Source organism: Colius striatus, chromosome 25, assembly GCF_028858725.1.
Source record: "Colius striatus isolate bColStr4 chromosome 25, bColStr4.1.hap1, whole genome shotgun sequence".
NCBI classification, from domain to species: domain Eukaryota; kingdom Metazoa; phylum Chordata; class Aves; order Coliiformes; family Coliidae; genus Colius; species Colius striatus.
This window is the reverse complement of record NC_084783.1, coordinates 2,388,526-2,403,411: the sequence shown is the minus strand read 5'-3', so window position 1 is coordinate 2,403,411 and position 14,886 is coordinate 2,388,526. Positions and strand designations below refer to the sequence as shown.

At 43.8% G+C, this 14,886-nt stretch overlaps 1 protein-coding gene across 7 annotated transcripts in view; it reads right to left on the bottom strand.

Moving 5' to 3' along the window:
* Positions 1-588: 588 nt before the first annotated feature.
* The window catches only part of PTBP1 (polypyrimidine tract binding protein 1), a 31,392-nt gene continuing 17,094 nt past the window's right edge, over positions 589-14,886 (bottom strand). For 4 of the 7 annotated variants that reach the window (XM_062015108.1, XM_062015107.1, XM_062015102.1 and 1 more), the window contains 11 exons: positions 13,983-14,129; positions 12,634-12,804; positions 11,807-11,917; positions 11,278-11,452; positions 10,605-10,694; positions 9,159-9,307; positions 6,387-6,420; positions 5,735-5,827; positions 4,749-4,965; positions 4,450-4,527; positions 589-3,740 (listed from right to left, as the gene is read on the bottom strand). In XM_062015108.1, the coding sequence (XP_061871092.1) occupies positions 3,608-3,740; positions 4,450-4,527; positions 4,749-4,965; positions 5,735-5,827; positions 6,387-6,420; positions 9,159-9,307; positions 10,605-10,694; positions 11,278-11,452; positions 11,807-11,917; positions 12,634-12,804; positions 13,983-14,129 (1,398 nt within the window). In that variant the 3' untranslated portion in view covers positions 589-3,607. The remainder of the gene's footprint in view (positions 3,741-4,449; positions 4,528-4,748; positions 4,966-5,734; positions 5,828-6,386; positions 6,421-9,158; positions 9,308-10,604; positions 10,695-11,277; positions 11,453-11,806; positions 11,918-12,633; positions 12,805-13,982; positions 14,130-14,886) is intronic. The other 3 variants (XM_062015103.1, XM_062015105.1, XM_062015106.1) reach the window with 3 other exon arrangements.

Genomic DNA, 14,886 nt, shown 5'->3' with positions numbered 1-14,886 from the left:
GCCCTTTCCCTGCAGCAGCTTTCCAGCCCCTCTGCCCAGCCTGTGGTTGCTGTGGACGAGGCAGGATGGATCCTGCCCCAGAGCCAGCCCCTGGGCTCAGGCTGCACCACAAACCCTGCTCCCAGCCCCACACACAGCTACAGAGAGGATGAGGTGCTTGACTCAAAGGGGGTTATTTCATGGCTATTAGAGGGAACACATGGAAAGTTTAGGAACATGGAAGTGAAAAAAAAACCAAAACAAATGAAGTGCTGGAGTGTGACAAAGGCAGAACATGAGTCAGGGCCCCAGAGCCTCACCCCTCTGAGCTCAGCCCGGGCTCCTGTCCCCTGGCTGCAGGGACACAGCAGCCCAGAGGTATGTGGAGAGTCAAAAGGGACATAAAATGAGGCAGCTGAAACCACATTAGGAGGGGAAAAAAAAAAAACAAACAACAAATCAGAAGCAAAATAGGCACAATAAAAAGATAGGGAAAATCAGAAGCAAAGGATACAGAAGAAATTTATTGAAAGCACAAGTACAGACTGGCCAATAACTGCTTTCTACAATCTGAACAGTAAATAAATGGAGCTACAGAAAGGTACAAAGGTTGTTATAAAATAGTTTTTAATTTCTTTTTGCATTACAAACATTCTTTGAAAGAGGCAAATGGAACCTGTGATGTCTTTGTATGCTTACCCCTGCCCACCCCACCTTCCACAATACTGAACCTGGAATAGCTGTTATCAAAATATACAATACATCTGTTTTCCCCATAAAAAAAACTTGGGTTTTGCTGCCCCCTCATGTCTTACAGGTATAAAAAAATTATAAATATGTACACCCTTTTGTTACTCACATTCTTTACATGCAAACACAGGGATCCAAAGGAAAATAAACCCACCACTGCCCGGGTTCTGGGGTCACCTCAGCTCCTGGGCCGGCGTTCACACAGCACAGACAGCCCAGGGCAACTCAACTGGTACCAGAGGCCACCAGGTAAGGTTTTGTCTCGGTAAAAGCCTCTTCCCAGTGTCCTGGGTGAGGTGGCTTGAAGGTTAAACCCCAGCAGTTCCCCTTGGGATGCACGTGGGTCCTCGTGGTAGTGCTGCCCCATTGTTCCCTCGGGGAGGGTGGTAACAAGCCAACTCCAGCTGGCAACTCCAGGCAGAGACAGCCAGAGCTTGGTGGAGAGGAGGGTTGGTTAAAGGCTTTGTTAACACTCATCCAAGCTTGAGGGAACCCTCATCAGCATCTAACTCACCAGCTGAACCCCCTCAGCTCAAACTGGGGCAACACTGCCAGTGAAGGTGGTGTCACACTTGGCCACCAAGCGAGGCCCAAGGCAGGTGAGGATCACCCAGCTCACGCCAGCAACTCAAGCTGAAGCCTCTTTGCTCGGGCTTCACACCCTTGTCCAGCCTGACTCACATCCCCAGGAGGATCAGGGAGGAAACCAAGGAAAGGTAAGACTTTTCCAAACGCTCAGTGCCAGGCAAGTCCAAGAGCTCCCACACACTGGGCAAGGAAACCATAACTTGCAACACTAAGACAACTAAAAACAAAACAAAACAAAACTTTGGTCCACAATTTGCAGAAGGAAAAAAAATAAAACCAACAAAAAACCCTGAAAAGAAGAATTATTTCTCTCTCTGTTTTGTTATTTTGCATCCAAACAGGTTGCAGGTTAGAGGGAAATGTAAGGCAACGTTGGGTCACAAGGAAAGAGAAGGCAGAATGGCCTGGGAGAGAGCTGTAAGCCAGGAAAAACACCCCCAGAAATGGTTGTATCCTTGGGAAAACATGAGCTGCTGCATTCTTCTTGATTAGCCTTCCTATAGATCTGGGCTTCAAAAGGTAAACCAGAAAAAAAACCCCACCCCACAAACCATCTTTAACCTGGGTCCTTTTAGTTCTTGTTCACAAGCTCCTTTGTGGCTTGTCACCTCACACCCTTTGCTTTCGCTACGTTACCCATCCTCAGCCACGACCTCAGCCTGGTTCAATTCCTGCCCTACAAGCTTCAATCAAAGGAGGAAAAAAAAGGAGGAAAGGGGAAAAAAAAAACCCAACCAACCCCCAAACCAAACCCCAAAAATAAAAGAAGGAAAGTACAGTATACATGGGTAATACCACAAAGGAGTAAATTTAGATTACACTGATACCATCTTATCATTCTATTTAAAACAAAAAAGGTACTTAAACTATTTCTTTTGCATATAAAGAGATTAGAATATTTGGTCAACTGGAAATATTGCTAGGCACAGATGACAGCAACAGCATCAGAAAGTATAATACAAGATTTAAACCCCTCCTCCCTCCCACCCCCCCCCAAAAAAAAAGCTCAAAATGCTGAAGACACGCTACAGAGTGACGGCAGAGCTACGTTGGTCTGGTTAATCAAGATGAGGGGCATCAAGGTGACTCCAGCACGAGCACCTTGCTAGATGTGGGATAGCCAAGAATTCTTCACATCCTAGCCAAGTATTTAGATATATATATACACACACACATAGCATTTTTGACAAACTCTGAATGATTCGTCTTCACAAGGGTCTGACAGCGGCTTAATTGCACACCTTGATCACGGCTCGAGGCACAGAGCCCCTGACTTGTCCTGCCAACGGGATGTGGTTTGGTCTTGGGAATGTTTCCCCACCCCAGACCCTTCTGCTTTGAGTCCTGATATAAAAGGATCTCGGGAAGAACTCCCCCAAACCTGAGGGTTTTCTGTGGTGATGAACCACCAGCAGATTGGGAAGGGGCGTGAAGACAACACTGCAAACGCTTCACAGACACTGGGACATAATTGCCTGAAGAGTCAAAGCCCAATATGTTTCTTTAGCCACTTGGCCAACTTTCACTGGTCCTTCCCTACACACCAAGCCCACCCAGCGAGCCAGAGCTCAACTTCCCTCTTCTCAACTCTCCCCTCCCTCATCCACTCCCTGCAGTTCAGATGTTTTCCCCAAAGAAGTCAAAAGGTTTTAAGGCACAGGATAAGCAGATGCACAGGTAAGGTAGGATCAATGCAACTTATATTTTGTGCTGGGTGAGTCGAGAGCTCCTCTACACCAGGCCTTTAGTAAAATCCTGACTCCAAGGCGCTACAGTGAATTCACACAGTGGTTTTAGGTCTTTCAAGGCGTGAACGGGTAAAAGAAATCGAAACAAGGCATCAACGTGAAACCTGATCACACTTGTTCTAGGATCTGCTTTTGGGGAGGGAGGAGCAGGAAAGGGAGGGGAACTTCCCAGAGCAGGTTTCCAAAGTGTAAACTTGAAAGCTGTGATTTGCTATGGAACAGTCAGGATTGTTTGTTACCCATCACCACAAGGTTTCAGCAAGTAAGGAATTAGATCTCTTTTTCTTTTCTTTTCTTTTTTTAAAAACTGGTAAACTGATTCTTTTTTCTCTTTAAAAAAATAAAATCTCTGGTCTTTTAAGGTCACTTCAGCTGCATTTTTAAAGTGGCTTTTTTTTCTCTCTCTCTCTGGAATGATGGAAGTTGAAACCCTGATGTTCAGCTTTGTAAGGCCAAGGCTGAACACCAGAGGTGTTTTGTGGTTTTTAAGTCAAGTCCATTTGTTGTTGTTTGTTTCTATCATCTCACACCTTCCAAAAGCTTTAAATGGTGGATTTGGAGAAGGACACACGGAGGTGGTGGCTCTCACCCAGGTCATGATTGTGGAGCTCGATGAGTGATTGAATGGCTTCTTCCACAGAGCCCATCTGGATCAGAGCCATTTTCCGGTCCTTCCTGAGGAGACAAACCAGAGGCACGTTCAGAACCACTCCCTCTGTGGTTTGTAACCAACACAATGTCAGTTTTCTCAGCTGGCACTCAACAAGGCCAGCAGAAAATTACCTGAGTCATCACAAGACACTTTCTATGTGGAGGAGTCTGTTTAGGGGGGAATCTCACTAATATCTACAAATATCTGAATGGTGGTGTCAGGAGGTTGGGGCAGCACTTTCTGCTGTATCCAGTGGCAGGACAAGGGGTTAACAAAGAAAATGGAACATAAAACGTTCCCTTGAAACATAAGGAAAAACTATTCCATTGTTGGAGTGAGGGAGCCCTGGCCCAGGCTGCCCAGGGAGGGTGTGGAGGCTCCTTCTCAGGAGGTTTCCAACCCCAGCTGGACACGTTCCTGTGCCCCCTGAGCCAGGGGAAGCTGCTTGAGCAGGGGGTTGAGGTTGGACTGCATGAGCTCTGCAGGGTCCTTCCAATCCCCACCATTGTATGAACACCCATATCCAAACCTCTCCTTCTCTACTTCAGTTTTCACCACTACCCTCCATCCAGGGTTACTCTGGAATTCTTTATTCCAGAGTGTCAAATATTACAAGTGATGATTCTGCTCATCTCGCTTCACCCAAGCTGGATCCAACCAGCACTAAGTGACTCTACCTTTCCCATACCAAATAGCCCAGTGCAGAGATAGGACACAAGAGCAAACACTTACTGGAAGAATTTGAATCCTTTGACCATCCCACCATTGCTTGAAAATAACATCTTCAGGTCTTCTTCAGTTATTGAAGGTCTGTAACAAATTGTTTTCCCGGTCAAATGTAAGTCAACAGAGTAAATGAATCTCTACAAACCAACTCCCACCAGAGCCCCTTCTGAATTCCCTACCAGTAGTAGGGTATGAGAGCAAGAGGGAGTGACACAAGCTTTCCTCCTGACCATCCTTCCTCTCACACTGCTTTTGCAAATGACTTTGTAGTCAGCCCTGCAGGAGCCCTGCACACGGCCACTTACGGAATGTTGGACAGGTGAAGAGTGGCAGATGGGGGGAAGATGTTCTGGAAATTTTTGGAGCCTGGTTTCTTGAAGCGATGTAGAGGAGAATTGCCATAGTCCTTGGTCAGCCCTCGGTCCTCCTGGCCCGCACGGGGAAGTTGCACTGTCTGGTGTTTGGACAGTGTTATGCGGATTGGCTTCCCGTGAAGCTTCTGACCATTTAAATGGCTCATGGCTGCAACAATAAAAGACAGCTCTGACTGCAACAGGATTGCACATTGTTGTTCAGACACTTGAAAGATCAAAAGCAGTCATTTCATTCTAGTTCTTCCCTGGGCAGGCACCACCACATCCTCCAGAACTACACAGCTGGAGCATCTTCCTTATGAGCAAAGGCTGTGGGACCTGGGGCTGTTCAGTCTGGAGGAGACTGAGGGGGAACTCATCAATCTTTACAAGTATCAGACTGGTGGGTGTCAAGAGGTTGGGACATCCCTTTTTTTTTATGGTATCTAGCAACAGGACAAGGGGTGATGGGATGAAGCTGGAACACAAAAAGTTCCATTTAAACATAAGACAAAACTGTTTGAGTGTTTCAGTGAGGGAGCCCTGGCCCAGGCTGCCCAGGGAGGGTGTGGAGGCTCCTTCCTTGGAGGGCATCAAGACCCCCCTGGACATATTCCTGTGTGACCTGATCTAGGTGGGACCTGCTCCTGCAGGGGGGTTGGACTGGATGAGCTCTAAAGGTCCCTTCCAACCCCAACCACTCTATGATTCTTGTATCACCTCACACAACTGAGCCACAGCTTCTCCAGAGCTGCCCCAAATCCACACTGCATATCATAGAATGGTAGGGGTTAACATGCAGGCAAACAATTAAGTGCATCAACACATGAAGGTTTTGTATCCAACTTTTCTTTTGGAAGACAAGTACTGATATTAAAGCTTTAATTACCCATTAGGTCTCTTAATGCTAACAGTGTGATACTTTGAAGCTTGCTTACCAAGCTGGGCCTGGTTTCCATCAGCCATCTGAACTAGGGCATTCTCTTTCTTATTGAATAAAATCTTCACCCTCTGCACATCACCATAGACTCCTTCAAAAAGTGGGGAAACAAAAAAAACCCAGTCTTAGGTATAGGGGGGAAAAAACCACCCAAAATGAAGTCTCATTCAACTTAACATTAGCTAATCAACCCAAGAGCAAAAACATTCATTCACAACCAGAACTGATCTCATTCCAACCACCGTTACTTATTCTGCTCTAATTAAGGGAAGTTCTTATATAGCAGAATAATAATGGAACAATACATTAAAGACACTGGGTTTCAGCAAAAAAAACCAAACAGAGCAAAAAATATCTTACTGCCAGAAGACAGTTTACCATGCTATCACAATTTAAAACTCTTACAAATAAAAGACATGCAAAGCAATCAAACCATGCACAACTGACCATAAAGGCCAAAACTAAACAGCAAACTAAGTAAATGTCATAATGAAATGAATGCATTCAAAACAAAAAACCCCAACCAACCAAGGCAAACTGCAAACTGTTACATTTCTGAAGCATCAAAACAGATTAAAATCTCAATTAAATGAAAAAAAAAAAACATATTAAATCAAAAGGTAATAAAAAAAGTGTGAATAATAACATACCGAAAAGAATAAAGAGGCATTGGGGTGTAGCTCTCTTTAGAGAACAGCAGAGCAAGGCAGCGGAGGGACAGGGAAGAGGTAAGGAATCGAAGGGGAGAGCGAGGTTGCACAAATCGTCCACAACGAGGAAGGGCAGAGTCCCCGCAGGAAATGGCGAAATTGGTTGATGGATGATGAAGTTTTCAAGATGGTTAATATTGAAGGGCAGGTTGGTTTCCGAAGAGCAGGGGTTGGTATATGGTTTTTGTTTTGGAAGGGGAATGGTTTTTTTTTTGTTTGGTTTGGTTTTGTTTTTAATGTGTTTTTGGTTTTGGTTTTGTTTCAAGCAACAACAGGAAGCAGAAGTACCGTGCAGTCAGTTGGCAAAGAAATTCCGGATCAGGGGGAGAAACAAAATATTCAGGGATGGGGGAGAAAAGAAAAAAGTAGCAAAAAACACAGGTCAGTAAATACATAAGGAAATATGTAGTGTTCCATCAGTCAAGATTTTATAGAATTCTACATACAATAACTTGTTTACAGAAACAGTTAATGGGTTTTACACCTAGTGGAACACAACGATAAAGAAAAGGCATTTTTACTTCAGATATACAAAGATGTAAGAGACAGTATCTCAGCAGAGTGACTTCTACAGGCTCTAAGAGTGACTGAAATTGAAATGCTGTTCTCCTAAATTTGGCTTTGCATTTTGCCCCCGTTACAAGAAGTTTAGAAGTGACTTGGGAATGAAACGGCTCAAGTCCAGCACAGCTGGATTTGCTGCTTTAGGAGCAGTGGCTAGAGGGTGCAATGCATACTGCAAGACTTGGACTGGAACAAAGTGGAGAAAATCCAATTTAGGCCCCAGTCACTGCCTTTAAAGCCAAGGATTAGCCAGATGAGCAGTTGTACTGCTACAAAAACACCTTTCCAAGGCTTGCTATAAAGGAAACTCGTTTGCAACAGAGGTCTCTTCCCTCCCATCATCATGGTGTTCCTCAGCCAGCATCTCTGCTCCCACTCAGTGCTGACTCTGCACACAGACAGGAGTCTGCCTTTAAGCCAAAAGCCACTGCTGAGACACACAAGCTTCCTCCACTCATGTGGGGACAAAAAAAAATGGGAGTCACTTCAATTTCCATGAATCCAATTCATAAAAAGCCCCCTTATGTTACCACAGAACAGTCCCTCCAGAGAAATACTGTCTCTTAACTAACTGGTTGTGGCACAGGTAAGTTTCTACAACACTGATTATATACAGGCAATGGAAAAAGTTTCAGGTCTGTTAGTTCACAGCTTCAGTACAAGTATCAAAGTCTCTCTAGCCCAAAGACAAGCTGGATGGATAGTGAAGAGCTCAAAAAAATACAAGGCATGAAATAACTACTTGCTCCTTACTAAAAAGAACTGTGCACACGGTTCAGACACTGCTTAGGGCTGTGGACATGTGCAAATGTACCAGCTGAGCTACAGCACATTCCTTTGGCCTGTCACTGCCATCTAGACAACAAAAAACATCCCAAAAACACACTCTGGGCAGTACCACAATGGTTGAGAGTAACAATGACAGCTCTTAACAGTCAAGACTTGCTTGAAGAGCAAGTCATGGGACTAAGCCACAGATGACAGCTCCTGGAATGGCTGAGGAGTTCCTAAGTAGAAAGAGCAACTCATCCAAACCAAAGCTGTATCACAGTCCCTGTCATTATTTCATGCCCTGGAGAAAACAGTAATGACAGATAAAAAAAAAAGCAGTCTGAGATACTGATTCAATTGGTTCATCTCATCAGGAGTTTAACATTTTGATCCTTCATCACATCCATGCTTCCCTTTTGATGCAAAAGAGGTTTTGTGGTTGTTACTCTGACACCCCAGGTAAGTTTTATAGCTTTGCAAAGTAGTGTGAACTCGTGTGCACAGTCCCATCAGTTAAAAGTGGGGTTTTTTTTCCAGCAGAGACTCATCATACTCTACTGCACACACCAGAAGATGCTACACTTTCAATCCCACAAAGAGCCAAAAGTTGACTGAACTAAAATCCAAGATACCTGTATCAAATTCTCCTCTGATGCTGTCTTCCATTAAAGATTTTTTGGTTCAAATATTGCTTTAATTTCTTTTTAACCCACACAAATGATTTCAACTCACTGAGTAGAATTGAAAATGTAAACTGTGAGCTGTTAAGGGGTTTAGGCTAAGGAAAAACTTCCAGGAATCTTGGAAAGGGAAAATGTGCAAGCACATGGCAGAGGAAATACTGCACAGGTACAAGGTCAAGCTGGCAGGGGTCCAGACACTACACAGAAAGAGCAAAGGTCAGAACAAACTCTCTCTGTAGTTCTGAATTAATGTATTAAAAAACTAGAACATGCCAAGGAAAAGAAAGAATGGACATGACTAATTTGTGACCCATGTGACACTATTCCATGGGAATGGCAGGGAGACTCCAAATAAAAGGGATGAAGGGGACAGGCATTGTAGTCTTTATGGGACAAGAGCAGGCAGGCAGCATCCTTGGCTTTGAACCAAAGTAGAGCAAGGTTTTAATTTGAGATGGACTTTCTCATTTCCCTTCAGCAACTAGAGTACTGATCTGCTTTGAGTATTATAGCTGGCAGAACATGTCATCTGCTTTTCTAGTTTTGAAGTTTCCTTTTAAGGTACAGTGGGATTTCACTTTCAACAAGTTTCAGCACAATCTGTGTCCAGAAAGTGAAAGCAGAGGTAACAGGAAGGAGGAGGAAAAAAATAAAGAGCAAAAACAAGAGTAAAAAAAGTTAGGACTCCACTAACCTCTGGGTTCAGATTGCTAATGAGCAGAACTGAGTTCCCTGCCCCAGGGAGGCCGGGAATGGCAATCCGGCCCGCTGCAGCCGCTGCAGCTGCTGCTGATGGGATAGCCAAAGGAGCTAGTGCTCCATGAACATTTGGAACTGTCAGGCCTGGAAATTAAAGAATATTAACCAGTGAAGAAGTTAACAGCACGTACTCTAGTGTATTTGCTGCACCAGAAGGGAGAGGAGCACACACCCTTTGGCAACATGCAAGTGACTTGGTTGAAACACAGCGACTGTGTATGCGAAGAGCAACAGGAGCCTCCAATTCTGGTGCTGCAGGAAATGTTGTCATTTCTAATCATATTTGCTCTTGCAGTGCCTGGTGCTTAAATAGGTGCCTCTCAGCACCATCTTGTTGACTACAATCGCTTTTTGTACGTTTCACAAGAAGCAGAATCAGCACAAAGCCTCAGCTCTGTTGGTTCAGGAAAGGGTCACAAACAGTGCGTTTTGTAAGGGTCTTTCCAACCAGTGCATGCCAAAAATGCTTTTGTTCTTTAACCATGCATGTAACAATCAGGTACTGTATGCTACCATCAGCCAACCTCCTCTTGAATGGAGAAACACTCAAGTGTTATTTAGAAGTTGTTTCTCAGTTGCACACGGTAACAGCTGGCACCTCACTATCAGCCCTCCAAAGGGAAGAGCTTTAGAGCTCAACAATTACTAGTGATCAATTACATGAAATCACTTTTCCAAGGGCCATTGTGTATTTCCCCAAGGGGAGAAGCTCCTAACAAAACATTAGGGCTTCAACACTTTGATTTGTGCTGGTTTGTCATAAGCAAGGAAATTCCATCAAGTAATAAACAAGTCATAGTTTGGCATGTTATGAGAAACAAAAACTGTTTAGTCTAGTGTTCCAAGGACTGCATTTAGCACCTAAAACCTGGGGCTTTAGTCTCAGCCATTACTTCTGAACCTGGCAGTAATTTGTTACCTGCACTATGAGCTGTAAACTTCACGGTGCAACTGTAACAGTACATGTAATTAAGTTCACCTTTAAATACAAGGGGGAAAGAAACGGACACATTCCTTGCTTTTGACCACATTAACACCTATCAAAGTGAGTTCCCAACCTCTGCAACCAAACAAGGAAATTCAGAAGGAAAAAATTCCTCTCCTCCCCCATCTCCCCCTTATTTTAAATGCTGCCCTTACTGTCTCTCCTACCCTGCTACTTCTATTATCCTCTCGTCACGGGGATATTGCCACAGCAGAGTGCTACAGCTGTACACTCATATTCCTAGTAGAGATTCTGCACTGAAACACCATTCCCTTCCATTTCTAAATGCCAGTATTTAAAGTTTACATGAGTAACCCCAACAGAAACGATTGCTACTTAGCTTTAAAACCTCGAGACGCTTCAGCAACAGAAAACCTATATAAAATTTCAACTTACGAAATACAGTACCTGCAGCCTGAGGAATTGCAAAGGTAGGAGGAAAGCCAGCTCCTGCATATGGAGAAGGAGAGATTATTCCTGGGGCACCTGGGAAAGATATAAATATTGTACAAAGACACCCAACAGCAAAAAAACCTCTAGACTTAGCTGAAATGTCTTCATCTATCCTTCAACAGCAGCATTTGGTTGAAAGCTAATCCCTGAAACACGTACAGTAATTCAATGATGTCTCTAATGTGACATTGAGCTGCTGCTACTCTAACTCTGCTGCTCTGAGGCAGAACTGGAATGTGGCTGATGATCACAACGTGAGCCAACAGCCCTGCAACTTTGCTTTAAGCACAGCACTGTGCAGAGGTTCCCTCCACCCTGCTGTCACTGAGTCCCCACAGCAGCAGAGGAGCAGGCAGCACTAGAGCCCAGATAGCCAGGCAGACTCCAGAAGCCTTCATCCAAGGGAGACAGCTTTCCAAGCAGCAGTATGCACTCCCATCCCTCTGCTCCTACTAGTAATTTGCACTGATCTCATTCAATGGTTCTTAAACTTTCCTCATTGGTCACAGCATATCCCAAAGCTTTGTATGACCAGATACCCTGAGATGACACCTCCTTCCCTTCCCCTAATGACACACACAGTTATGTTTGTCCTGCTTCCTCTAAGAATTCTCACCAAAAGCAGCTGCCATGGTCTGATCAAGAGAGGGCTGGTTATCCCCAGAAGGCAGGTCTGGTCGGGTATAATCTCTGCTCTTATCATTGTTGTATTTGACATTGAGACTCGTGAGCTTGGAGAAATCTATGCGCAGTGTACAGCAGGCATTGTAGATATTCTGTCCATCTAAAGACTGCAAGGAAACAAAAGCACTTCTTCAGCCAAGATGCATTTATACCAACATCACAGCAACAAATCTCTGAAGAGAGGAGGCATTACATCAACCCAGGTACCTGGGTGTATCTTCAGAGGGAGGAGGTATCTTGCTATGTGCTGTTTTATCCCCTGCAGCATTCACCCAAGTCATACTGCTCTTGGGTGGAGATGTTCTCTCAACTCACACACATGCTCTGCCATCAGGGCAACACTCACATAAACCTAGTATGAAAATGCTGTTTTCTAACACTGCTCCTAGATTAATGAAAACAAGCCTTAAAGTTCAAAGAATTCAGGTGTTGAGCACTGCAAGCTCAGCCATCCTACTCACCAGTTTGGCATGCTGAGCGCTCACTGGGTCAGCATATTGTAACAGGGCCTGGAATTGGTTGTTCTTTGTGAATGTAATTATTTTCAAGACTGTACCAAACTTGGAAAAAATCTGCAAGATAATATTTGTGTATCTTGTTAGCACATTTCCAGGAAATTCATCTTGTGTTGGTCTCCATTATTAGAAGCAGAAACAACAGAAGTTATCCTTTCACCTTGTTAGCTCTCCAACTTCAAAAGGTGAAGGTTTAAAACTACACTCTGGGCTTTAACTTGTATCATGGCATCAGACTAGAAAAACATCAGGGTGACTGAACTGCCCCCTTAATACAAGTGTTTGTTATGAATTCTTACACAGGCAGATTCACATACACCTTCACCAACTGGAACTTCCCCAAGAATGCCAGGAATTCTTAAAGACAGTCAAGCTTTCATTTGAAACACAAAGTCAAGCACCAACAGGAACTTTCCAGATGACTCCTGGACACAGTATTTGTTTCCCCCAGCAGCTACACTTCTGCTAAACCCTAAACAGAACTTGAAGAGTTGTTGTGAAAACATTTGTCTCCTGTACTGTACCAGACTGTATTACAATTAAAATGGACAAGCAATAAAATCTCTGGAAATTCAAGTCTGGCTAGACTGGGACCAAAAATAGGATAAACTGTAGGTGTCAGGGTCTCCAGAAAGTAGGGATTTGGCAGCTATATCCAGAACCTGAACTACACATGCTGTTAGAACAGACATTGCAATTATAACAATTCACTATTGGCTGCTATCCCCTTCCTCCAGGGCAAATCTTCAAACGGTTGTGGTGACATGTTTTACCTGATGCAGAACATCTAGAGTGACAGGATAGAAGAGATTCTCAATAATGATCCTGAGGACAGGGCTCTGGCCAGCCATCGCCATTCCTGCATCTACTGCGGCAGCCGAGGCCGACAGCGCCAGGTTTCCAGACTGAACTGAGTTCACTGCTTGCAGAGCTGCTTGGGCACGCTGCAGAACCAAACATGCTGTTACACCAATGCTCCCCCTTGCAAAAAACCCCACATGTTCACTTTCTCTTGAGCTTCCTATTGACCCAAGTTAAAAAACAAAGCGATTTGCTGCCCCCAAGGCTGAGGATGGAGTGACTTTAACACATCTTAAACACACATCATAAAGAAAACCCCAATCAGCAAGAGCAATGCAAAAACACAAGGTAAATAAAAGATGAGGTACTTAATGCTATTGCTAGAACCTTGCTCAGCATCTATTCATGCAGTAAAATTAGTCCATTGTTTAGAAGAAAAAGGAACAACTAGGCTCCTTCTGGAGCAAAACATCTTTCCCAGGACACTCCAAAAGCTGAAATCACACCCCAAATACTGAAGGATTTGTGCACATTCACTACAGAGGAAGCAGGAGTGAAAACTGGGAGTTGTTCTGTAGTGTCTCACTCCCACACACTACATTATAGTGTGTTCTGGCTTTGTTAGATGCACCCAACAGCAGCATTTTATCTGCACAGCACCAGATACCCTGACCCTTGGGAAAGTCAGTCTGAAAAGTGAGAGGAGGCCAACTGGATGTACTTGGCAGCTGCCTCTGATGAGGAAGAACAAGTAACTTGAACTTCTTTCCAGTGTTCCTGTCCTGAAAGATCGCCAAGAGCTGAAAAAGGGAACTTTTTACCCTACACAGAGGGTACTTTGCACAGAAACTCTAGAGAGGTCAGACAAAGCCTTTGGGAACGCCTGTGCTCAAGTGCTGTCTGCTTCAAAGCCAGCACCCACTAGTTACAGACAGCACGTCACTGCAGACCCAAGTTTTCCCTTCATTTCATAGATATCTTTCAAATATTAGAAACAGATATCCTAAAGCTGCTCACCAAGTCTTAGGCAGGGATTCAGTTACTGTTTCTAACAGAAGAATGCTAAACCACCACTGCTCATGATCTCATACCCACTATGCATTTTCTTCCCCTGACATTCAGCCAGTTTTAGCAGCTCATTTAACAGTCTACTGAGATTTTGGACTCATAAGCTAAAGCTAACGTGCTCCATTTGGCACCTTGATAGTTAAACCAAATGTCAAAACCCTCCCACGCCTACATCAGCAGCACAAATCAAACCATCAACATACAACTGCCTATCCCTCCCATCAGTATGATGATGTAAAGAATGAAAACTAACTGCTTGGTTTAGAGAGTTGTCTGTCTTCAGCTCCTTGTGGTTGGAGAACTGAATATAGATGGGCTGGCTTCGAAGGACTGGAGTGACTGTGGTGTAGTAGTTTACCATGGTGTTGGCTGCCTCCTCTGTACTCATTTCGATGAAAGCCTACACAGAAGGGAAACAACATTGACACACTAGCAAAGCAGCTTGCACTAAGAGACAGTATTGATACTGCATTACACAACAGATAACATTAGGAGGAGCTTACAGTTGAATTGGAACTGTATTTGATTTCACAACAGCATTTAACATGCAAGTTTTTGTACAAACAACTGGTTAAAGAGCAGCTGAAGGTAGAACAAAGGAGGATCTTCACTGTTCAGACTGATTTAATGTAATGTTTCAGCCTCATCCTAAGATTTCCATGCTACATATATTTAGGTAACTGGCAATGGCAGAAGTTTCTGCAAGAACACAAAAACAGAGCAATCATCCAGATTATGCAGCAACTTCCCATATTTCCTTACCAAGCAGCAAGCCCACGTGCTGTTCTGTACCTTTATGGTCTTTTCTACTTCAAAACACTAATGTAAGGGATTGGAGCAAGTCATTCCATTACTTACATATAATCATCCCATGCAATATATCAGAGACTCATTTTCATAATTAAGACTAAATACAGAGTATTTTAAGCAATGATTAAAGTTGGCTTGCTCTTTTTTTACTCCTTAATTTGTAAGACAATTTTAGTTACCAAATTAGTGCACACCTTCTGCATTACCCAAGAGTGTTCTAGCTTTACTCAGCTAATTTATTGTATCTGTAAAGCTGTCCTTAATATGTAAAGTTACACTGGTGGTTACTCAACTGTCAAGCTGTCTTGAGTGAAAAAGGCCAACTCACACCACTGCTGTCCAAGTAA